General features: G+C 37.5%; 3 protein-coding genes and 1 pseudogene across 6 annotated transcripts; 3 read left to right on the top strand and 1 right to left on the bottom strand.

Moving 5' to 3' along the window:
• The first annotated feature begins 1,636 nt into the window (after positions 1-1,636).
• On the top strand, positions 1,637-3,281 carry LOC111787469 (U-box domain-containing protein 21). The gene has a single exon (XM_023667434.2). The coding sequence runs from the start codon at positions 1,846-1,848 to the stop codon at positions 3,175-3,177; it is 1,332 nt and encodes a 443-aa protein (XP_023523202.2). The 5' UTR covers positions 1,637-1,845; the 3' UTR covers positions 3,178-3,281.
• A 2,336-nt stretch (positions 3,282-5,617) lies between these two features.
• Positions 5,618-12,890, top strand: LOC111788957 (UTP--glucose-1-phosphate uridylyltransferase). Its single transcript, XM_023669552.2, has 21 exons — positions 5,618-5,979; positions 6,170-6,217; positions 6,522-6,613; positions 6,808-6,898; positions 8,448-8,508; positions 8,618-8,695; positions 8,768-8,818; positions 8,909-8,982; positions 9,295-9,367; positions 9,460-9,517; positions 9,648-9,694; positions 9,783-9,848; positions 9,940-9,972; positions 10,166-10,218; positions 10,293-10,368; positions 10,939-10,995; positions 11,082-11,165; positions 11,257-11,355; positions 11,446-11,550; positions 12,473-12,544; positions 12,643-12,890. The coding sequence occupies exons 1-21, from the start codon at positions 5,894-5,896 to the stop codon at positions 12,667-12,669; spliced, it is 1,431 nt and encodes a 476-aa protein (XP_023525320.2). The 5' UTR covers positions 5,618-5,893; the 3' UTR covers positions 12,670-12,890.
• Positions 12,891-14,334: 1,444 nt separating this feature from the next.
• LOC111788933 (protein ALTERED XYLOGLUCAN 9 pseudogene) lies at positions 14,335-20,163 on the top strand (annotated as a pseudogene). 3 transcript variants are annotated; one of them, XR_002814242.2, is made up of 2 exons: positions 14,335-15,927; positions 19,857-20,163. The product of XR_002814242.2 is annotated as a protein ALTERED XYLOGLUCAN 9 pseudogene, transcript variant X3 (transcript). The 3 variants fall into 3 exon arrangements; XR_002814241.2 differs by having other exon boundaries at positions 19,847-20,163; XR_002814240.2 differs by having other exon boundaries at positions 19,827-20,163.
• On the bottom strand, positions 17,756-21,360 carry LOC111788934 (glutamine synthetase cytosolic isozyme). Its single transcript, XM_023669519.2, has 12 exons — positions 21,223-21,360; positions 20,423-20,462; positions 20,215-20,318; positions 20,073-20,121; positions 19,885-19,991; positions 19,613-19,700; positions 18,867-18,995; positions 18,706-18,780; positions 18,576-18,629; positions 18,428-18,465; positions 18,181-18,340; positions 17,756-18,078 (listed from the first exon to the last, which is right to left on the bottom strand). The coding sequence occupies exons 1-12, from the start codon at positions 21,294-21,296 to the stop codon at positions 17,926-17,928; spliced, it is 1,071 nt and encodes a 356-aa protein (XP_023525287.1). The 5' UTR covers positions 21,297-21,360; the 3' UTR covers positions 17,756-17,925.
• Positions 21,361-21,639: the final 279 nt, after the last annotated feature.

Genomic DNA, 21,639 nt, shown 5'->3' with positions numbered 1-21,639 from the left:
TTAAAAAAAAATATATATAATATAATCTTATCTTCGAAAAAAATAAATGAAATTAAGGTTAAAATTCCACTTTTATCATATACTTTAATCTATTTATTTTTAAACGATTTTAATGGAAGAAACAATTTAGCTTCTTAATCTTGGTTTATAATATTTTAAAATTGGTTATGATGTATTAAATTTTTTTAAAAGAAATTTAAGTAGTGTTTATGTTATTTAAATCATGGAACCTTCTACTAAAATATAAAATATAAGAGGTTCTTTTTAATTAAATTATTTAAATAAATTAAATAAGAGTTGGGTAAGAAGAGAGAGAAAAAGGATTATCACCGTCCAATTCTTTTTCAAAAAAGAAAAATATTTTAAATAAATTTAAATAATCCAACGGTCCACAAACAAAGCATCTTAATCGTAATCAACACCTGCCCGCACCTGATCCACAAGGTACACTGTCAATAAGTCGGTGGTCGACCTAAAACCGAGTAAGCCGGTCAAACAAAAATATTAACAAAATTATAATTATAATTTAATTTAATTTGGTTGGCCTCCTAATATAGACCTGGCTACATCGCCAATTTCAATATTCAACGGTCAACGGTCAAAATACATGGGACGCATACAATAAATATCCAGCTAAGCTTAGCTAATTCCATTTCAACTAATCAATTTCTAATTTTAATTTCTACAAAATTCAATATTCCTTTTTATAATTATTATTGACTAGTCAAATTGTGTTTTATTTATTATATACTCTTCATTTTTAGCTACCCTAAATATGTAATTTTATTTATTTTTAATTTTGAAATTTTTCTAGTTCATATTTTTGGTGTTAAGCTAATTTCTAATATATATATAAGAGGTAGTTAGCCCATAAATATTTTTGATTCGAGAGCTCGTTTTCAAACTTGAGTATAACTCAATTAGTTAAGTAACCAGAATAAATTTAAGGTTTGACTACTCAAAATCATTTAATTGATAAGAAATTGTGTTATTAAATTACGAGCTATTGCTATAATGTATGAAATATTCTCGTATATAAATAAAATAATAATTTTGATAAGTTGAAATTTTCACCCAAAATTAAGTTTTTTTTTTTTATTTTTATTAAATCAATAATAGAAAGAGATACCTGCCTAATTTAAATTAGGATTTTATTGGATGTTAGCAATATTCGGATTTTTTACCCAAAAAAAACAAAATTATAAGAATAAGAGATTAATTGAAAATAAAATTATATTACATATTTTCGTAGAAAATTTAAAAATTTTGATTTTAATTTAAACAATTGTCAAAATTATGTTTTATAATATATTATATTTAATTGCAATATTAATTATTAATTATGTATTATATTATACCAGCTTTAATTTAAACAAAAAAGAAAAAGAAAAAGAAAGTTTATTAAAATTTATTAAATTTTTTATTCATTTATTTAAAAAGTTTTTATTTATTTTGTCAATATTTTCGGCTTTCTTAATAAAAAAAGGAAAAGCCCTAATTTTATGAAAACCCTTATCTCTTTCTGCCTCCGTCTCTTTCATCAATTAACACACAACGCGACAAAATAGCAGTCAAAGCTGAAAAGCAGCTCAATCCCATATTAGGGGCTACTTTTTTTCTTCTTTTCTTCAATTTTTTACGAATTTCGAATTCCTGGGCGTTGAATTTGGACCCGCGTTTCAAGTTTTCTCCCTTTATCTCTCCTTCTTTTGATATATAATCCATCTCTTCATTGATTCATACACCAGCTGAATCAACAGGGAAGAAGAAGAAGAAGAGGAAGAAGAAGTAGACGGTATTTATTGTTTTCTGTGTTCTGGTTTGATTTCAATTGCAGAAGCTACAATGTTCTTGTCATGGAGGAGAAGCAAACTTGGGTTTCTCCCCAAGTTGAAGAAAGAGCATCTTCCGGGCGTTGATTCGGGTTCTGAAATTGTGATTCCTTCGCATTTTCTATGTCCGATTTCGCTTGATTTGATGAAGGATCCTGTGATTTTGTCCACCGGGATTACTTATGATAGAGAGAGCATCGAGAAGTGGATTGAGGGTGGGAATTTTTCTTGTCCTGTGACGAAACAGGATTTGATGAGTTTTGACCTAATCCCTAATCATACCTTGAGGAGGATGATCCAAGATTGGTGCGTTGCGAATCATTCTTATGGAATCGAGCGGATTCCAACACCGCGGATTCCAGTCACGCCGTATGAAGTTAATGACGTTTGTTTGAGAATCACCGTCGCGACTCAAAGGGGCGATTCGAAGAGATGCAGTGAATTGGTGGGTAAGATCAGGAATTGGGCGAGAGAGAGCGAGAGGAATCGGAGGTGCGTTGTGAATGGAGGAACTGGGATTGTTTTAGCAGCTTCGTTTGAACATTTTGCTGGTGTTTCGATTGAGAAACATGTGGGTTTGTTGGAGGAGATTTTGTTGGTTTTGGTATGTGTATTCCCAATCTCCATTGAAGGGTTATCCAAGCTCGGATCTGCGGATTCTTTGAAATGCTTGGTTTCCTTCTTAATGGGGAAAAATCTTTCTCCAAAACAGAACGCAGTTTTTGTTCTGAAAGAACTGCTTCTGGTTGATCAAAGATACGTCGATTCATTGGCTGCCATTGAAGGAGTATCCGAAGCTTTAGTAAGCATCATAAGGGAGCCTCTTTGCCCTTCAGCTACAAAATCATCCCTTACAGCCATTTTCTACATGATTTTACCATCAGAAATCAGCGAGAAAATGACATTGAAATTCATGGAACTGGGCTTGGTCTCTGAGCTGCTAGATTTCCTTGTAGATGCAGAGAAAAGCCTGTGTGAGAAAGCGTTGGGAGTATTGGATGGAATCTGTGATTTTAAACAAGGAAGAGAGAAGCTATACCAAAATGCACTAACAATTCCATTGTTAGTCAAGAAGATCCTAAGAGTATCAGAGGTTGCCTCTGAGTATTGTCTGTCAATATTATTGAAGCTTTGTAAGAGTGGAGAGAAGGGTGAGGATGAGGCGAGGGTGGAAGCTGCTCAACTGGGTGCTTTCCAGAAGATAATTGTTCTTTTGCAGGTTGGTTGCGGTGGTGACATGAAAGACAAGGTCACTGAGATGTTGAAATTGTTGAATCTTTACAAGGATAGGTTAGATTGTATTGATTCATCCATGCATTTTAAGTTCTTGAAGAAATCATTCTGATTTACTGTAAGAAACACAATTTTTTGTCTGTTTAGGTAGTGAAGAAAATGTATATACATACACACAAAACACAGATCAATGAGAAAACTGAACTTTATACTCAATTTGGCTAGCCTCTACTGAATTTCTCTCATAATTTTTGTTGAAGTTTGAGAAACTTATGATTATCGTATCATGAACATCTTCTCGGGTTTGTAAAACTCATCGTAGCTCAACTTGTTAAAGTATATACCCAAAACTAAGAGGCCAAATGGGTCTAAATCTTCTATTCATCCTCATGTTGTTGAACTAAAAAAAAGTTTTTCTTGTGCTTGCAAACTTCAGCTCATATGAGCCGAGTCGTAAACAACTACCATTCTCAAAGGTGAGCTAATCACCAAAGGCGTTTGGGATTTGTCCTTGCTCGTTTAGCAGTCGACTCGGTGGATCGTACAAGCCTTGTGTCGTGCTAAAGAAGGGTTCACCGATCTATGAGTCGTATCTCTCTCAACTTGGGAGAGTTTCTTGTAGATGTTTGCTCGAGGTATGTCCCAAATTTTGAGCACTGATGCTATGTGGTTAGCTGTAAAGGTCCGAGACCCCATTACTATTTGATCATATTAAACAAGTATTTGATCATTTCAAGTGTTGTTTGCTGTGTTTTGAACTTCTTCAAGTTTCTCCTTTATCTCATGTGGGTTTTTATTGTCGTTGTGGCATAAGGTCTTACTGGTATGAACTCCGACCCTTGCCTCTTATTTTGAATTCATGAGGATTTCAACTACCAAGGGGTTATCTTCTTTGAGCAAGAGTACCTGCAATGTGAGTGCGAGGCATGTCAAGCGGGGAGGACACCTTGCCTCTGTAACAGTCCAAGTCTACCGCTAGCAGATATTGTCCGCTTCGGTCCGTTACATATCGCCGTCAGCTTCACAGTTTTAAAACATGTTTTTTAGAGAGAGGTTTTCACACCTTTATAAGGAATACTTTGTTCCTTTATCCAACCGAGGATCTCACATTCCACCTCCCTTGAGAGTCTAGCGTCCTCGCTGACACACCGTTCATAACCAGGCACTGACCTTGATTGACATTCCACACCATGCAACTCCTGAAGACTTCCAGTGTGTGTAGAAAGAGGTAAACTTCTATCTATGACATTTCCTTCAAGTTGAGGCTACATTTAGCTTGAGATCACGAGAGGGACCATAGCAAGTGATGAGCATTTGAAGGCCCACCTTAGGGGAGTGCCTATGGCTCTGCTTAACTGCACCATAAGTTAAGACGAGAAGAGCACGTGCTTTTAACGCGTGCTCTGAGTCGTCATACGTGCTTATTGCAAGCTTACTTTCTGGTATTGTTCTTTTAGTTGAAAATACATATTTTAACTAATCGATATTCATATTGGTTCGTATTTGCTATCGTTTCATAAAGATGCAGTGATACTACAACAATGAGCTGAGTTGACCGCCTCTTCTTGTCTAATCTACAGTATATATCTATTCTCCAAGTTGAAGAATCAAATTGGATCGAGTAAAGAACTTCAACCTAATATTATCTATGAATATCCTACGATTATTCTTGTCTTAGTTCTTTAAAACTTTTTAAATTATTCGGTATCACGACATTCTTTTTTATTCAAATTTTGACATTATCTGGGATTCGATAAAACTCGCAATCACACGAGAATTTAATCCAGCTCACGAATGGGATAAATTCTTATTAACGTCATCTTCAAGCATCTAAACCCCACCTTTTTCTTTTCCTCTCTTTTTCCCTTAGTCCACTTTCATTATTCTACGTTATCTTTCATTTCTTTTCAACAAAGAAATATACCCTTTTAAAAGATTAAATTTACCGTAATCTATCAATTTTATGAACAAGTAACACTGTAAAAATATTGATTTAGATTAAAAAATTAGCATAATCTATCAATTCGAGTTTTTGAGTTTTTTTTAGTTAAATAATATATAGAGTGAAACATTTGATCAAGATAACATGTTTTTACGTCAGTTTGATTATGTTCGAGTTTGAGTATTGAACCTAGGGTCGACTTTCGTCTCTGTTCAACTAATCGTTCTCACAGTCAGGTAGACTTATACCATTATGCTCACAAGTAGAATCTTAGTTTGAGCCTACCTTCACACACTTCCGTTACTCTTGAGGTATCCGACCCGGATAAACTACCCACCTTGCAGTGTCCCACCTCCTAAAAAAATTCGGTGGGGCGATTAGGCATCATTAGACGAAAAAAGTGCATCCAAATGAATGAAACCAGGTAGAGAGTCATAATGGATTCTCACTCTTTTTCCCTCAAAGAAACGTCCGAAAATACACATTCCATGGTAGAAAAAGCATAAAGTTCCTTCCCGAACATGGGGAAGAGATTCGTAATAGAGACGGAAGAGAGCATAGATGGCGTAGAATGGGCGCTAACCCGACTCCTCTCTCAGACCCCACCGCCTGATTCTGCCTCAAATCCAAATAAGTTTCGTACACTTGTCTTCAATTTCACTTAAACGTCCGTTTCCTACCCTTTGGCCTTCACTCACCGCTCACTACTCAATTTCTCTAACCGTCCATCTGGCACCACGTTTTGCATCGCATTGCGTGCTACTAGAAGAGGATTCTTCCTGTTTTTCCATATAAATCCCCTGTTTTCTCAATTCGGTTGTCGTCTTCATCTCTTCTCTCTCGCTCTGCATTTCTTGTTTTCTTTGAAGCTTGATTTTGTTACACCATGGCATCTGCTGCTACTCTTAGCCCTGCTGATACTGAGAAGCTCTCCAAGCTGAAAGCTGCTGTCTCTGGTCTTAGCCAGATAAGGTATGGAAATGTGGACATAAACCCATGTGTATTCATGGCCTTTCTTTTTGTTGTAATTTCGATTTGTGGGATCTGTTTGAGCAATGGGTTGTGGCTTATGAGTTCTGTTTCTGATGCTTTTGTGCTGTAATGGGGTTTTTGTGGAATATGGGTTTTGTTATTGGATCTGATTGTTTCTTTGTTTTGACAGTGAGAATGAGAAATCTGGCTTTATCAACCTTGTCTCCCGCTATCTCAGGTAATTTCTAATCCTATAGCTGTTTATTGCAATGAGAGAGGGTGTAACATTTCTTGAACCTTAGAAGTTCTAATTGTCTTGTAGAGAAGATTTCAGATTCATGGCTGATTTGATTTGAGAATCACTTTTTGATTAGAAAATGTTTGATTATTTCCCTATTTGAATCAAGAAAGCCGATTCTTAATCTGGAACTAAAAAGTTTTCTGAAAATAAATTGATTGATAGATTTCTTCTAGGCGTGGTAATTTCTACTGAAACAGCTGAAGACTGATTTCTTCTTGATTTTCTGAATTTCTGGTTGAAGTGGGGACGCACAGCATGTTGAATGGAGCAAGATCCAAACTCCAACCGATGAAGTAGTGGTTCCTTATGATTCCTTGGCACCAGTACCTAATGGTATCATTAATCGTTAACGGGTTTTGACTTACATAATTAATTAGAAAGATATTATCAACTTGATCCTTTATCCCTTTGTTTTTTATCCTTCTTTCTATTTCTTTACAGGGTTGATCACTATTTTGCTCTATTTTCATCTTGGATTCATGTGATATGTTCTTATCAAAAGCTTATGTAGATCTTTGTAATTGCAGACCCTGCTGAAACCAAAAAACTTTTGGACAAGCTTGTTGTTTTGAAGCTTAATGGAGGTTTGGGGACAACAATGGGCTGCACGGGTCCAAAGTATGTCGTTGTCAACCCATTTTCTTTCTTTTTTCTTCTATCATATTATCTTCTGCACGTGCTGAAGTTTTTGTCATGCATTTGAATATCAATATGTTTCATTTGATTGTTTGTTAATAAGTTCGTGCTGAAGGCTTAATCCTTCAGTTTCAAATGAGTATAGGATTAATTATGTGAGATCCCACATTGGTTGGGGAGGAGAACGAAACATTCTTTATAAGGGTGTGAAAACCTCTCCCTAGCAAACGCGTTTTAAAATCCTTGAGGGGAAGCTCGAAAGGAAAAGTCCAAAAAGGACGATATCTGCTAATGGTGAGCTTGAGCCGTTACAAATGGTATCAGAGCCAGACATCGGGCGATGTATCAGCGAGGAGGCTAAGCCCCGAAGGAGGGTGGACATGAGGCAGTGTGCCAGTAAGGATACTGGGCCTCGAAGGGGTGTAGATTGTGAGATCCGACATCGGTTGGGGAGGAGAACGAAATATTCTTTGTAAGGGTGTGGAATTTGGGGCGTAGATTGTGAGATCCTACATCGGTTGGGGAGGAGAACGAAGCATTCTTTATAAGGGTGTGGAATTCGGGGCGTAGATTGTGAGATCCTACATCGGTTGGGGAGGAGAACGAAGCATTCTTTATAAGGGTGTGGAATTCGGGGGCGTAGATTGTGAGATCCCACATCGGTTGGGGAAGAGAATGAAACATTCTTTATAAGGGTGTGGGAACCTCCCCCTAGGAGACGCGTTTTAAAGACATTGAGGGGAAGTCCGAAAGGGAAAGCCCAAAGAGGATAATATCTGCAAGTAGTGGGCTTGGATCGTTACAAATGGTATCAGAGCTAGACACTGGGCGATGTGTCAGTGAGGAGGGTAAGCCCAGAAGGAGGTTGGACATGAGGCGGTGTGCCAGTAAGGACGCTGGGCCTCGAATGAGGGTGGATTGGGGTGTCCCACATCAATTGGAGAAGGGAACGAGTGCCAGCGAGGACGTTGGGCCCTGAAGGGGGGTGGATTGTGAGATCCCACATTGGTTGGGGAGGAGAACGAAACATTCTTTATAAGGGTGTGGAAACCTCTCCCTAGTAGACGTGTTTTAAAAACCTTGAGAGGAAGCCCGAAAGGGAAAGCTCAAAGAGAACAACATATGCTAGTGGTGGACTTGAGCCGTTACAAATTATTTACATCCCCACGAGAAAGGCTGCTTGAGCTTTAAAGCGCCCTTTAGGACTTTCTTAAGGTGGGCTACCGCAACGTTAACAAGGACTTTATTCAGAAGTAGTTCAACTCATAGGCCTGAAATCTGCCACCAAAACTGCATACTCTACCTGGGGGAAGAGAGCGATTTAAGTTTCTTTGATTTTGGCTTAAAACCATGAGGTCTGGAGGCATTGTTAATCTTTGCTTATTCAATTGTTGCAATATTCTTATTCATGTTTTCCTTTGTTTCTTTGAAGAAATTATTGTTTTACTTTGTTAGTAATCTAAATCTTCGCCATGAGTTCTTCAGGTAAGTAAACATATTAACTGCTTTTTGCCTACCGTCTGTGCTGCAGGTCAGTCATTGAAGTTCGGAATGGTTTGACATTTCTCGACTTGATTGTTATCCAAATAGAGGTTTAATTCCTCACCCTATTTTCTTTTTCATGAATTTATTTACATTCCATCTTTATTATATTGGTTTCTAAATTTGATTTTGAGAACAGTCATTGTCGATTTTTTGCAGAATCTCAATTCCAAATATGGGTGCAACGTTCCTTTGCTTCTGATGAACTCATTTAACACCCATGATGATACCCAAAAGGTATTTAAATCTGTATGCATATTTCCCTTGTTTTCCTCAGTATCTTGTGATTTACTAACTCTTCTTTATCAGATCATTGAAAAATACAAAGGTTCAAATGTGGACATTCACACTTTTAACCAGGTGTGTACAAGATAGGTTGTGTTTTTTCATGTATTCTTTTTATTGTTTGCAATAAATTGTTTATCTTACCCATCATTTGATTATAAACAGAGCCAATACCCACGTTTGGTTGTTGATGACTATCTTCCGCTCCCTAGCAAAGGACGTACTGACAAGGATGGATGGTATGATAAAAATACTCGGTTTAGTACATGGAATACTTCGACCAACTTGTCTCTTCTGCTTCGTGTCTTTATTTATATGTGGATTTTATATGTTGATCGATCAACAAATACAGCAGATTTCTTATGCGTCCTTATTTGTAACTTTTTATTGTGACAAAGAATTTAACGAACATTTCGGACTCGTTCTCTAACTTCAAAGTGAATGTTATATAAAAGAAAAACTATTAAGTTGCCTAAATGAGTTGTGAAATACTGTCGGTATATCTTTGTTTTAATTTATTGTTACGCTTGTGGACTTGTGTGTATGTGAAGGTATCCTCCTGGACATGGTGATGTTTTCCCATCCTTGAAAAACAGTGGCAAACTTGATGCTCTGATTTCTCAGGTACGCATATAATCCCACTGACTATGTTTACTGAGATGAACCCATGTATACGTTTTTTTCTCATATTTTACTTTCGATGTTCGCTTGTGCAGGGCAAGGAGTATGTCTTTGTTGCAAACTCCGACAACTTAGGTGCTGTCGTGGACTTACGTATCCATATTTAATTTTTCGGAGATCTAGTTGCTTTTAAGCCTTGAGTTTACTTCTTACTATAATTGTTGCTTACTCGCATAAAACCAATTCCTTGGATTTCTATTCTCCTTGACTCTGGATATTATAGAAATTTTAAATCATTTGATTCGGAACAAGAACGAGTATTGCATGGAGGTACGAAATAAGTTATTGGTTTATTATTGATTTATTGTTCCTACAGTTCTTTTGGCACTTGTAGCATTTATCATTATTGATTATGTAGGTGACGCCGAAAACCTTGGCTGATGTGAAGGGTGGTACCCTCATTTCTTATGAAGGGAAGGTTCAGGTATATAAAATAGAATTTGTTGATTGGGGCGTTTCTGTATTCTCCTTGTTTCTGTTTCACCATGTAACATTATTTTCATCGTATTATGCAGCTACTTGAAATTGCCCAGGTCCCTGATCAACATGTAAGTATATCAGTGATGATTATGTCTGATGGTACATCCTTTTCTTGTTCATGTATGATAATATTGTTCTAATAAATATGGGTTAATGCAAATAAATCTCAGAAACAACCATTGATATCATTTTTTGGTCAGTTGTATATTGGTATTTCTTGATCAGTTTGTAAATTGACAAATGATTCTTTGTTTGGTTCAGGTCAATGAATTCAAGTCCATTCAGAAGTTCAAAATTTTTAACACTAATAATTTGTAAGTCATGTTCGTCTTGATAACAATTACTGATAATGGCCTGCTAATAAGATATTGGGAATGCATGATTCAAGGTGGGTGAACTTGAAAGCAATTAAAAGGCTTGTGGAAGCTGATGCACTCAAGATGGAGATTATTCCAAATCCTAAGGTAGTTTCTGTTCCTAGTAATGGCAGGCCAATGCATGTGGTATATTTGTAGTGTTTTAAAAAATTAGTGAGATCCCACATCGGTTTGGAGAGGGGAACGAAACATTCCTTATAAGGGTGTGGAAATCTCTCCCTAGTAGATGCATTTTAAGAATCTTGAGGGGAAAGCCCAAAGAGGACCATACCTTCTAGCGGTGGGCTTGAATTGCTACAAATGATATCAGAGCTAGACACCGGGCTGTGTGCCAATGAGGACGCTGAGCCCCGAATGGGGGTGGATTGTGAGATCCCATATCGGTTGGAGAGGGAAACGAAACACTCCTTATAAGGGTATAGAAACCTCTCCCTAGTAGACACGTTTTAAAAATCTTGAAGGAAAGCTCGAAAGGGAAAGAAGCCCAAAGAGGACAATATTTGCTAACGGTGGACTTGGTCTGTTACACCACCTATATTAAAAGAAAGAGAAATTGGTTAATACAAATAAACCCCATAACAAAATTAGAAGCTCCCATTTGTAGGCAAGTATTGTTGTTTTTGAATTGCCAGTAGTAATATATTGTTGACATACCAGGAAGTTGATGGGGTTAAAGTTCTTCAGCTCGAAACAGCAGCTGGTGCAGCAATCAGGGTACACTTTGTTCTTGATTTTCTGTGCTATGTTCTTATACAACATGGGTATTAATGCCTTGCACTTGTATTTTTTCTGCCAAATAGTTCTTCGATCATGCCATCGGTATTAACGTACCACGATCACGTTTCCTTCCTGTCAAGGCAACTTCAGATCTGCTTCTTGTCCAAGTTAGTTCTTTCATCCATCATTACAGGCTCTACTATTGTAGTGGTTTGATGTTTCTTAACAAACTCATATGTTGGTATGTTTTTTCTGCAGTCTGATCTCTATACTCTAGTTGATGGCTTTGTCCTTCGCAACAAGGCTAGAAAAGATCCTTCCAACCCTTCCATTGAATTGGGGCCGGAATTCAAGAAGGCAGGATTTTTTTTTTCTCTTGGCTTGGTCTCTTAAATGCTTGGTTGTTTTTTGAAAATGTTAGTTACTGTACTTTTTTTACTTTCACAGGTTGGTAACTTCCTGAGCCGATTCAAGTCAATCCCCAGCATCATTGATCTTGATAGCCTTAAAGTGGTTGGTGATGTTTCGTTCGGGGCTGGTGTCGTTCTCAAGGTATGAAACTGCTTCTGGTTTGCTTCTAGATTTTATTATCCAATTCGTAGTTACATTATAACATAATGACTCTGTCAATGTCAAGTGTGTTGCTGTAATGACTCTAGCCCACCGATAGCCGATATTGTCCTTTTTGGGATTTTCCTTTTGGGCTTCCCCTTAAGGTTTTAAAACACGTCTACCGAGGAGTATAAGAGAATGTTTCGTCACTCTCTCCAATCGATGTGACATCTCATAATCTACCCCTTCGGGTCCCAATGTCCTCGTTTGGACACTGCCCGATATCCACCCCCTTTGGGGCTTAGGGTCCTCGCTAGCACACCATCCAATGTCTGGCTCTAATACCATTTGTAACAGCCCAAGTCCACCGCTAATAGATATTGTATTCTTTGGGTTTTCCCTTTCGGGCTTCCCCTCATGGTTTTAGAACACGTCTGCCAAGGAGAGGTTTCTATACCCTTATAAAGAATGTTTCGTTCCCCTCTCCAACCGATGTAGCATCTCACAATCCACCTCCCTTTGGGGGCCAGCGTCCTCAAAGGGACAAGGTGTCTGGCTCTGATACCATTTGTAACAGTCCTAGCCCGCCGTTAGTAGATATTGTCTTCTTTGAGTTCTTCCATCCGGGCTTCTCCTCATAGTTTTAAGACACGTCTGTTAGGGAAAGGTTTCAACATTCTTATAAATAATGTTTCATTCTCCTCTCCAATCGAATTTGACAACCCACATGAACCAAAATGGGTGAAAACGAACAAATTTTATTCAAATCAAACCAAACTAATACTTTCAATTTTATACTTCAGAAATCAAACTAACCGACCAATATAACTTCAAATCAACCAAACTGACTCAGTTCGAACTTCTTACTTTCAAATATCATGTTAAACGACCTGTTCTAACTATCAGTTGCCCTATTTTACAGGGGAAAGTGAGTATCTCGGCTAAGCCTGGGGCAAAACTGGCAGTACCAGATAATGCCGTAATCGAAAACAAGGTAAAAGAAAGAAGAGTTGAAATCACTTATACAAATATCATATTTCTGTGCTGTGGATGAACTGATCTGAATGCTGTAATGGTAAATTTGATATCCAGGAAATCAATGGCCCAGAAGATATCTAAGCCTTTGCATGCCTTCACAACTTTTTCAGAGCAGAAGCTTTCTGGCATTTTGAGTACTTTTTTGTTAATTCCAACAAAAGCATGCAGTTTTATCTGTGTAATATGTGTCCGGTTTGGAAGTGTTCTTTTGGGATATTATGAACACTGATGGACTTGTTGGCATTATAAACAAAATGAGTTTCTATTAATATATACATAATAAGCGAAGGTTTTATGGCGAAGGGAACAGAAATGGAAAGTTCTTAAATGTTTTGAATGTTCATTGTTATTTTGTTTGAAAAGGTGTTTAGGTTGACTCTTGAATCTCGTACCCAAATGGTAGGTTTGACTCAATTTGACATGATCGTTTAGATTGTTTTGGGTTGGATAATTTTTTACGTCAGTGTTGATTTGATATATAATCGAACTTTATTGGATGAATGATCATTGATAGTTTAATGCAACTTGTGGTTCAAAATATAGTCGTTTGGTTTGATTCATGAGTTACAAGTTTCTAATATATTATGCTTTAGACATGGTTCATTAGGTTATAGATTGTGGTTGTGGGATATAGGTCGTTGATAAGTCTCTCGATATGGCTTGTTGATGGTGATGAGTGGTTGGCAACACGTGAGAGTGTCGGGTCTTGGATGAGTGAGGAGAGATTGACGAGCTTTATCGAAGAGTTAATCTATGTCTTAATTCCATGGCATGTTTTGAGGTTCTCTTTTCGATGAGCATATTCTATAGGATATTCTTTTTTTACAATATACGTCAATTTCAATATTTTCTCGAATGTTTCTTTCTCTTGTTTATACACTTTTGTATTTCAAATAAATGAAAATCACATGAATGATCGATTCAATAGTTATCTCTCGTTATTCCTAGCACTAATGATGAAAATAGATCTTCACACTGATTATGGTAAAAAAAACTCCATGTTTAGCTTTACACCTAAAGAATATCATCGATGCTCGAAAAGGAAATTTTCCAACACATTCATGCTACCATTACAATTCTTGAAGAACCCTAGATTTGCAGGGAAAAGACGAAAGTCTTTTAGTGTCGTGTTTGTACTCGGTTGACTCTTATTTAAACAAAGAGGTTTGTAAAGACTCAATTTTCCATAATAGATACCATTTGTCATAATCACTTTTTTTTTTTCTGGGCAGTGGACTTTGCGATTATGCAGCATTCACTTCTCAACAGTAAGTCAAGACAATTTATATTCGCCTTGTCTACAATCAGTAACTTATGCTCAAGTCTCTGGCCCCAATTTGAAGGTTTTAGAAAATGGAGGCATACAAATTTTAAAAGTAATATTGAGAGAGATTGAAAGCAAAATTATATGACATCAACACAACGGCTTAAGTAATATATAACTTTTTCAGATAGGGGCAAGTTCAATATGTACACTCAAGAGTCTTGATCACATGGAAAACAAGGATTCGTACCAATATTCAACATTGGTTACTAATTAATTTAATTGAAACTAGGTGGTTCAATTCTAACTCTTTTAAGCCTTTAATCTTGAATTAATTTATGAAGTTAAAAAAATATTAAATATATAATTTTTTTTTTTTAAATAAAACTCTAAATTTAGGTAAGGTTGAAAGGAAAACAGGTCAAAACAAAAAACAGAAACTTGAAAATGAAATAAATACCTAATTTAATGCTCAAAATAACTCTCTTTTTAACTTCCCCTTGTTTTAAAGCCTTCATATATAGAAACCACCCTCCCGCCACCGCCATTTCCAAGCTACCACAGGCTGCCGGCGAGACCACAGGTCACCGATGGACGTTTTCAACGAACCCCACTTTGGATCATAGCCGACGGTACGTAATTTTTTGTTCTTCCAAATTGACAGCTTCCTTATTTTTCAAGCTAAAAACCTTCCCACCAACCGATTTCAATTCCTCTTGTTATTTTATGGATCTCCATCGCAAAGAAATCGAAGATTCTTAATGAACTCAACAAACCCAGAAAAGCCCACATCCCAAAACTCCGTTTTCTCATCCAAATCCTCCTCTGAAATCGGATCATTTGGTTCTGTCGAGTGCATTTTTGTAGTGGGGAAGGTGGAAATTGGGGTTTTATTATGTTAGGCGGTGTTCAATTGGGTCTTTTTGCTGCGTGTATTGTGTTGTTTGTGCCGATGGGAATGGCGGGTTGGCATTTGAGCCGCAATAAGATGCTGTTCTTCAGCGGTGCTCTTTTCATCTCTCTCGCTATCGGTGTTCATCTCACGCCTTATATTCCTTCCGTTTCTGATTTCGTTACTACTGTTTCTTCTGTCGTCGTTTTCGATAGTCGAGCTTCGTGTGTTTCTCAGTTACATGAAGTAGTTTGGGAAGTCAAGCAGAGCGATGAATTTAACCCTTTGAGTAATAACTCTGTTAATTATGAGAAGTCGTGGAAATGGGGGAGATCTGCCCCTGTTATTGTTTGTGATTTTCAGAAATTTGCTCCCATGGATGCCGCCGATTTGCTTAATGGATCATGGGTTGTTGTGGCCGGTGACTCGCAGGCGAGATTGATTGCTCTGTCACTGCTGGATTTGATTTTGGATTCTCAACGAATGGAAGCCATTAGAGGCGATCTGTTCAAGCGGCATAGCAATTATCAGATTATGATTGATGAATCTGGGATGAAATTGGATTTCATTTGGGCTCCTTATGCTTCTAATTTGACTGATTTAATGGGGGAATTCAAGCTAAATCTTAGCTACCCTGATGTTATAATCATGGGGTCGGGCCTATGGCATATGCTTCATTTTACTAATGCATCAGATTTTCGATTGTCTTTGGATTCACTCAGACGTTCTGTTGTTTCACTGATTCCATCGACTCCGAATTCGGATTCTGAAGCACCTTTGACGGGCTCTATCTCAACTAGAACCCCGCATTTGTTCTGGATTGGAATGCCGACGCTGATTAACTCCATGTTGAACACTGAGGAGAAGAGGAAGAAGATGACTGATCTAATGAAGGTGGCTTATGATGAATCGCTCCGCAAGAGTAAGCTTCTGCGTTCATCTGGTGGCCCTCTCTTGTTGCTGGACATCGAAACTTTGAGTTGGAATTGCGGGGTTCGATGTACAGTGGATGGAATGCATTATGACGATGTTGTATATGAAGCTGCCATTCATATTATGCTTAATGCTTTGCTTATTGAATCTCATCAGAAGCTATGAAGAAGGAGGTCGATGTTCCATTGATACTCGTAGAAGAGTTCGTTTTTGAGGATTCTCTAACACTACAACATTCCTAAGATGAGAGGTGACTTCTACCCTTATTCTATTTCTCGGTTTTCTTAGTCGATTTGATGAGATTAGGAGTTCCATTATTCTTTGTTTTTCGTCACCGGTTAATGTAATAACACATAGGAACTCATTACATAAATCACAAGCCACGACATTTATATTGTATAGCTTTGGAGTTGGATCATCATTCATAAATCCTTTAGGAATCTTTGATTGATCACATGAAAAGATAGCGTGCCAAAGCATCGATGCTTTCGATTCGCTCCATCCTTCTGTTATTTGGTTTCTATTTCTTACATAATTGTATATATCTGGACAACTTCAATCAGATAAGTAACGTATTTTCTATAGATTTATGCTATTGGATATGAAGGTTGTAATCTATCACTGTAAGCTTTCGTCTGAAGTCCAGCTGAATCGATTTCAGCCTTCATTTGCTCTGTACATTTGTATAGTTGTTATTCATAAGATCACACCAGAGCCTCATCCCGACATTTTACAAACTACCTCTGTTCCTCTGAGATCCCATATTGGTTGGAGAGGGAAACGATGCATTCCTATTAAGGGTGTGGAAACCCCTCCTTAGTAGATGCGTTTTAAAAATCGTGAGACTGACGGCGATACGTAATAGGCCAAAGCGGAAAATATCTGCTAGCAGTGGTGTGCTAGTAAGGACGCTAGGCCCCCAAAGGCTGTTATTGTGTACTTGCTAATACTAAGGCCATAGGATGAAATTGAGCTGACATCAATCTTGTAGAGAAGAGCCACACCCTTACTTGAATAGGATCTGTTCTTTAGGTTTTACAACTGTGTCCTCGAGTTTTGAGAAGAACACCCGTGGATTATCGTCTTGGACATGATTGATTCCCCTAGCATTGAAAATACAATAGGATATCTAAAGTCAAGAACTTGAATACTATGTTCTAAAAATAGTAACTAAAAAAAGTGTTGCAGAAGAGCTAAAGAAACTTGGATTTCATGGTGGATGACAAGATCCAAGCATGTCGTTTGAATTTAAACAAATTTTATTGTATTTTTTTTATGTTTTAGAGAATTATCTTTAAGATTATAAGTTATAATTAGCGGGTGGCCGTTTTGATTCTGGTATTGATGGCCATTTTTATGCTTTAATATGAAGATTTTGAATATTATAATGAAAGTTGCATATCATGCTTCTTAAGTCATGAGCTTGTTCCTTTACATTTCTTGTGTCTAGATTTGCATGCTAGAGTCATTCAAGTAGTCTTGATCAAGCTATATTGTGGAGTGATTCGAATTACGAGTTTTTCTTACTCTTTATCTTGATCATCAAGGTAATCCATTCCAAAACTTTCTCTTGGGTTGATTCCCTATCGTTTTTGGAGTTCTTGGATATTTCAAATCTAAACATCTTGTTCTTCAACAAGATTATTAGATGTTTCATAACAAGAAACCCATAATATTCAAGAAGCTCCAAGTGAACTATTACCCTATGGACAATATTTATTTATCGATCTTCTTCACTTGGGCTGATTCACCTTAGATAAGACCCGAAATGTAAATGTACTTGTAATTAGCTATGAAGGTTGTTTTGGTATTTGTTTAGCGATTGATTTCCACTACGGTTGGAGCATATTTTCATTTGCACGCCTCCGTTACCTTTTGGGAGGTCTATGCCCCATAGAAACTATCTACTAAAGACTGTCTCTTAGCCGGTAGGTTCTGACACAAAGTTATAATTCTAGCACTTCCATAGTGGTATCTCACTAATGGCTCAGGCTCCCCCGAAAGGGGGCCTTCTTCGCCCTCCACTTAAACTGCACAGGAAAGGCCCAAAGCCGGGAAAGTAAACGTGACCCCAATGATTAAAGATACATGAAGGATCTTGTTTTTTATTACTTGACACAGAACTGGGAGTAACAGGGAACTGTAAACTTGCTTTTTGCAAGCCTCAAAGGGACAAAAGGATAGGAATTAACTGTGAAAAAGGATGAAACATGGAAAACTATGAATTTGGAAGAACTAATCTTCTTCCTCATGGCTTCCACAAGATAGTGGTTTCAGCAATCATGGCGGTTGCAACATATGGATCCATGTTCGATGGTAATCTTCGGTCTTCAAAATATCCCTTTCCTTTCTTTTCAGTGTCTCGTCCTACACGAACAGATGCACAACGATTTGCAACACCCTATCATAATTTATGATCCCAAACATGTAAATATATCAACCTTCGAACATCGAACAAAAAAAATCATGTAACATAAGATATGGAAAAAGGAATAGGTTATACCCAAGAGAAGGTGTTGATATCGTTTGTTTCATGTTGTCCGTTAAGACGATGCTTGTTGCCTTCTCTATATGCAGCAATGTGTTCTTTGTGCCTAAGCTTCAACTTCTCAATTGCTTTCCTGATCACCTTAATACCGCCATCGTCCCTCATTGACTTCGTACTAAGAAATGATTATCAAACACGTTGGTTCGACGCTAGATCGTGGTTTATGGCTCAATCAGTACAAAGATAGATAGTGTTTCATTACCTGTAGTTTATGTCAGCACAAGCAACACTCCAATCTCCCTATTCTTATTTAGAAAGAAAAACGATCAAAGATGATAAACTAGAAAGAAAGGAGGCCTGAAAAAAAACTCTCCAAAAGAAAAGTGAAACAAGAGGCTCTTAGATTGTACCTGGATTGGTTTAGGATCAAAACAAAGGACTACCCCAGCAATCTCTGTTATCCTCTGTTAGTACAAAATCGAGACCGTAAGAACCGACGAAAATATAGGCGTTTGAGCAATCTTTTACAACTTAAGTTACCTCCAAGATGTAACGAGCAACCCACATTTCATCCCCAGCAGATATCCCAACTGAGGGACCAACTTGAAATTCCCACTATATTGGAACGAAAAAAAGCATAACATAAGAACATAATCATGATCAAACCATGTCAGAACCAGGAAAAAGGAAGAAGATATTACCTGTCCTGGCATCACTTCTCCGTTGATGCCACTAATGTTAATACCAGCATATAAACAAGCTTTGTAATGAGCTTCACTGATGTCACGGCCGAAGGCTTTGTCGGCACCAACACCGCAATAGTATGGTCCCTATTGACAAACGAAAGCATATACTACTTAGAAGCTTTTACTAAAGAGAAATAGAGTTTGTCTCACTGATTCTATTCAAGTGCTCTGTTCTTCCGTTGATCAATTAACAAGTTAAAGAAGAGAAATGTGAGATCCCACGTCGGTTGGAGAGGGGAACGAAGTATTCTTTACAAGGGTGTGGAAATCTCTCCCTAGCAGATGCGTTTTAGAAACCTTGAGTGGAAGCCCAGAAGGGAAAGCCCAGAAAGAACAATATCTACTAGCGGTGAGCTTGAGCTGTTACAAATGGTATCTGAGCCAAACACCGGGTGATGTGCTAATGAGGAGGCTTGTGCCAACTAGGACGTTGGGCACCGAAGGGAGGTGGATTGAGGGGTCCCACATAGATTAGAGAGGGGAACGAGTGCCAGTGAGAGCACTAGGCCTCGAAGGGAGGTAAATTATGAGATCCCACATTGGTTGAAGAGGGAACGAATCATCCTTTATAAGGGTGTGGAAACCTCTCCTTAGCAGACACGTTTTAAAACCTAGAGGGAAAGTTTGGAAGGAAAAGCTCAAAGAGGACAATATCTGCTAGCGGTGGAATTGAGTTGTTACAAGAAAGTAATATCAATTACCTGTGGCCCGGGGAAACCACCAATCGGCCACCCAATCGGCCATTTTACGTCCTTTTGCAACAAGCTGTACTCTTGCTCAATACCATACCTGTGTTTCCAAAACAAATGAGCGAACTAAGACTATTAAGTATCTGCCATTATACAATATCAACATGTATTTGATGTTCTTGTCAACATTTCTTTTGCTGAAAGTTCACTTTCTTGGCATTTGTAGATATTAACATTTTACATCAGTTCATAACAGAGATATCAGGTGAGAATCTGATAATCACCATGGTACTTCAGCAGCAACATCAGGATGGCTAAAGATCTTGGCAGCAGCATGTCTCTTGTTCGTCGGGATCGGCTCTCCGGCTGCTGTGTAAGCATCACATAAAACCTAACCAGCCATTTCATATCAGTATACAACATATGAACACTAGACAGGAACTTGTAATCCAAATGGAAACTTAGAACATACAAGAATATTGTTGCCTCTCCTAAAAGGGTCCCTGAAAATTGCTTGTGGGCTGTGATTCATCATTTAACAAGAAAAACATGTTAAGATCCAATCATTTGTGGAGAAATCTATGGAGAAAGAGATGATGACATAATGAACTCACTAGAGGATCACTTCACTGTCTTCGCCGGAGGCTTGGCCGGTGCTGGATCCATCATAACTCCATTTGGGAACATCTGAAGGATCACTTACAGGGCCACAAAGGGTCTTCATATGCAACACATAATCAAAGAACATAATCAAAGAACATCAATAGTTAAAACATTTCATGTTTTGAAAATAGCTTCTCTTAAAAAAAGAAGAGAAATTACCCTTGCTTTGCTTCTGAGATCCATGCCTGATCCACCAATCCTGCTCAAATGGAACATAAAAAATGAAACCAAATACGATGATTAGCCCAAAATCAACGGATCAAAGCCCGACCCTTCATGTAACGGCCCAAGCCCACCGCTAGTGGATATTGTCTTTTTGGGCTTTCCTTTTAGGCTTACTCTCAAGTTTTTTAAAATGGGTTTTGCTAGGGAGAGGTTTTCACACCCTTGTAAAGGATGTTTCGTTCTCCTCCCTAACCAATGTGTGATCTCAACGATTTGCAAAATAGGAAAAAACACAGCCAGAATACTGAGTAGATGTTGAACTTAACACAATCAATGAAGAACTGTTTCAATAACTAAAGTCGGCTTATCAAGAACATAAAACGAACTCAATCGAACAAAGAAGAGAAAAAACCCTATAATTGAGATTTTAGCAAGCAATTTACATAGCACAATTTGCTTCATTTCTTAGTTAGCTAAAAAAAACGTGATGGAGACTTGAAATATTCCCGTTATAGTCCCAACTCCTAATATAAATATATCTTTATATACGTCAAAATTAAGACTCAAAACTAGCTTATTTTATTTTTGCTGAGTAAAAACATCTATTTTAAATATTAAAAATTTAAAATTTTTAAATTTACTTTTTGAGGGAGGCGACCATTAAATATATTGGGACAAGAACAAAAAAGATTTTTTCATATCTGTCCCGCTTCGCGGACATATCTATAAACAAGAGGGTTGAAAACTTAGAAACGGAGGAAAATGAAAAGAGAAAAAAGTTGAGGGGAGCTGACCATATATACTCTGCAATGACCTTGTCGGTGGAGTCGGAGAGGTCGAGGTTGACGAGATCTGAGAGCACCGACATTGTCTTCTTCGAGATTTCGAGGGAATGAGTTGATTGATTCCTGCTCTGAAATTTTGGTGCGAAATGAAGAGTAGAGCTTGGGTTTTTATAGATATACAATGCCACACTTACATAAAAAGCTTAAAGAATTTTTTTTTTCTTTTTTTAGTTAAAAAAGATATTTGACCTCTACTTAAAGTGGAAATTTTTATAAAGAAAATGGGCAGTTTCTACATCGTTCGTGGATCATTTTATTTTAAGGATTTGACAAAAAAAAAAAAAAAAAAAAAACAATTAATTAATAATAATAATAATAAATAAGCTTAAACACGTGTACACAACCAAATATAATAAAGCATTTCCT

This window comes from Cucurbita pepo, chromosome 2, assembly GCF_057944985.1.
Source record: "Cucurbita pepo subsp. pepo isolate OVF chromosome 2, ASM5794498v1, whole genome shotgun sequence".
Lineage (NCBI taxonomy): Eukaryota > Viridiplantae > Streptophyta > Magnoliopsida > Cucurbitales > Cucurbitaceae > Cucurbita > Cucurbita pepo.
Note: the sequence above shows the minus strand (reverse complement) of the source record. Positions and strands in the feature narration are given on the sequence as shown.

What these genes read in the sequence shown, in the direction of transcription:
- LOC111788957 (XM_023669552.2), top strand. Translation starts at nt 5,894, where the DNA reads ATGGCATCTGCTGCTACTCTTAGCCCTGCTGATACTGAGAAGCTCTCC. An exon ending in ATGGGCTGCACGGGTCCAAA is followed by an intron (nt 6,899 to 8,447) that starts GTATGTCGTTGT and finishes TCTGTGCTGCAG; the next exon opens with GTCAGTCATTGAAGTTCGGA. An exon ending in CTTATGAAGGGAAGGTTCAG is followed by an intron (nt 9,849 to 9,939) that starts GTATATAAAATA and finishes CGTATTATGCAG; the next exon opens with CTACTTGAAATTGCCCAGGT.
- LOC111788934 (XM_023669519.2), bottom strand. Translation starts at nt 21,296, where the DNA reads ATGTCGGTGCTCTCAGATCTCGTCAACCTCGACCTCTCCGACTCCACC. An exon ending in GACAGTGAAGTGATCCTCTA is followed by an intron (nt 20,122 to 20,214) that starts GTGAGTTCATTA and finishes GATGAATCACAG; the next exon opens with CCCACAAGCAATTTTCAGGG. An exon ending in ATATCAACACCTTCTCTTGG is followed by an intron (nt 18,079 to 18,180) that starts GTATAACCTATT and finishes AAATTATGATAG; the next exon opens with GGTGTTGCAAATCGTTGTGC.
- LOC111787469 (XM_023667434.2), top strand. Translation starts at nt 1,846, where the DNA reads ATGTTCTTGTCATGGAGGAGAAGCAAACTTGGGTTTCTCCCCAAGTTG.